Source organism: Echinops telfairi, unplaced genomic scaffold, assembly GCF_000313985.2.
Source record: "Echinops telfairi isolate 266 unplaced genomic scaffold, ASM31398v2 ScPeMD7_2;HRSCAF=8, whole genome shotgun sequence".
NCBI classification, from domain to species: Eukaryota; Metazoa; Chordata; class Mammalia; order Afrosoricida; family Tenrecidae; genus Echinops; species Echinops telfairi.
This window is the reverse complement of record NW_022103898.1, coordinates 78,694,049-78,695,199: the sequence shown is the minus strand read 5'-3', so window position 1 is coordinate 78,695,199 and position 1,151 is coordinate 78,694,049. Positions and strand designations below refer to the sequence as shown.

The following is a 1,151-nucleotide window of genomic DNA, read 5'->3' as shown; positions in this document are numbered from 1 at the left end:
CAGAGTTTGTATAGTAAACTCAAGTTATCTATTGTATATTATTGTTTGTTCGTTGATATCATAACATGGATTTCAACTCATATCAGTCCATTTTCTTCAGAATCTTCCACTCTGTCCTCGAGCCTCTACCAAGTATGATGTGCTTCTTCAGGCATTGCCCTCTCCTCGTAACATGCCCCAAGTTCATGAGACAAGTTGGCCTCAGCATTCTGGCTGTACATCTTCAAAGACAATATCACAGATGCAAAAGTGGTTTTGATTGTTCCTAGGCCATTCTAGTAGTTTACTATGCATTTGTATTGTTTCAATTCAAATATTTAAAGACTCAAATATCAAGAAAAAATGACAGCAATCGTGAAATTTTATGATCTAATTTATCAATAGTGGTGAATTATTGAGAGCTGAATGAACTTATTAATACTTGTAAAAAATAACCTTTCAGTTGTCCGCTATAACTACATGGAAAATCTGAATCAAAGGAGGGAATAAGACTTTTACAACAATAAAATAAAATAAAAGTCCATATTGTAACTTTTCTGAATATTTAAGAATTTTTCTCTGAATATCACATACAGATTGGCCAGAAGTCAAAGGTCAGTGATGAAAAATGGCACAGTGACAACGTTCATTCTGCTGGGACTGACCGATGACCCTGAGCTGCAGGTTCTGATGTTCATCTTTCTCCTTCTCACCTACATGCTGAGTGTAACCGGGAACCTGACCATCATCACACTCACCTTTGTGGATTCTCACCTGAAAACACCGATGTACTTTTTCTTAAAAAACTTCTCCTTTTTGGAAATCTCCTTCACCTCTGCTTGTATCCCTAGATACTTGTATAGCATAGCAACGGGGGACAAGGTCATTACCTATAATGCCTGTATTATTGAAGTGTTTTTTACCTACCTCTGTGCAGTCACAGAGTTTTTCCTCTTGGCCGCCATGTCCTATGACCGCTACGTGGCCATCTGCAAGCCTTTACATTATGTGACCATCATGAGCAGCAGAGTCTGTTGGGTTCTCATTGTCTGTTGTTGGCTGTCTGGTTTATCCGTAATAATTCCACCACTCATCTTGGTTTTAAAATTGGAATTCTGTGACTCTAATATCCTTGACCATTTTCTCTGTGATGCATTTCCCCTTGTGAAAAT

The 1,151-nt window shown here is 38.0% G+C and overlaps 1 protein-coding gene across 1 annotated transcript in view; it reads left to right on the top strand.

Annotated features, from left to right (window-relative positions):
- The first annotated feature begins 582 nt into the window (after positions 1-582).
- Positions 583-1,151, top strand: part of LOC101645820 (olfactory receptor 6C2-like) — a 36,314-nt gene continuing 35,745 nt past the window's right edge. Inside the window, exon 1 of the mRNA XM_004700857.2 lies at positions 583-1,131. Within this exon, the coding sequence (XP_004700914.1) occupies positions 601-1,131 (531 nt within the window). The 5' untranslated portion in view covers positions 583-600. The remainder of the gene's footprint in view (positions 1,132-1,151) is intronic.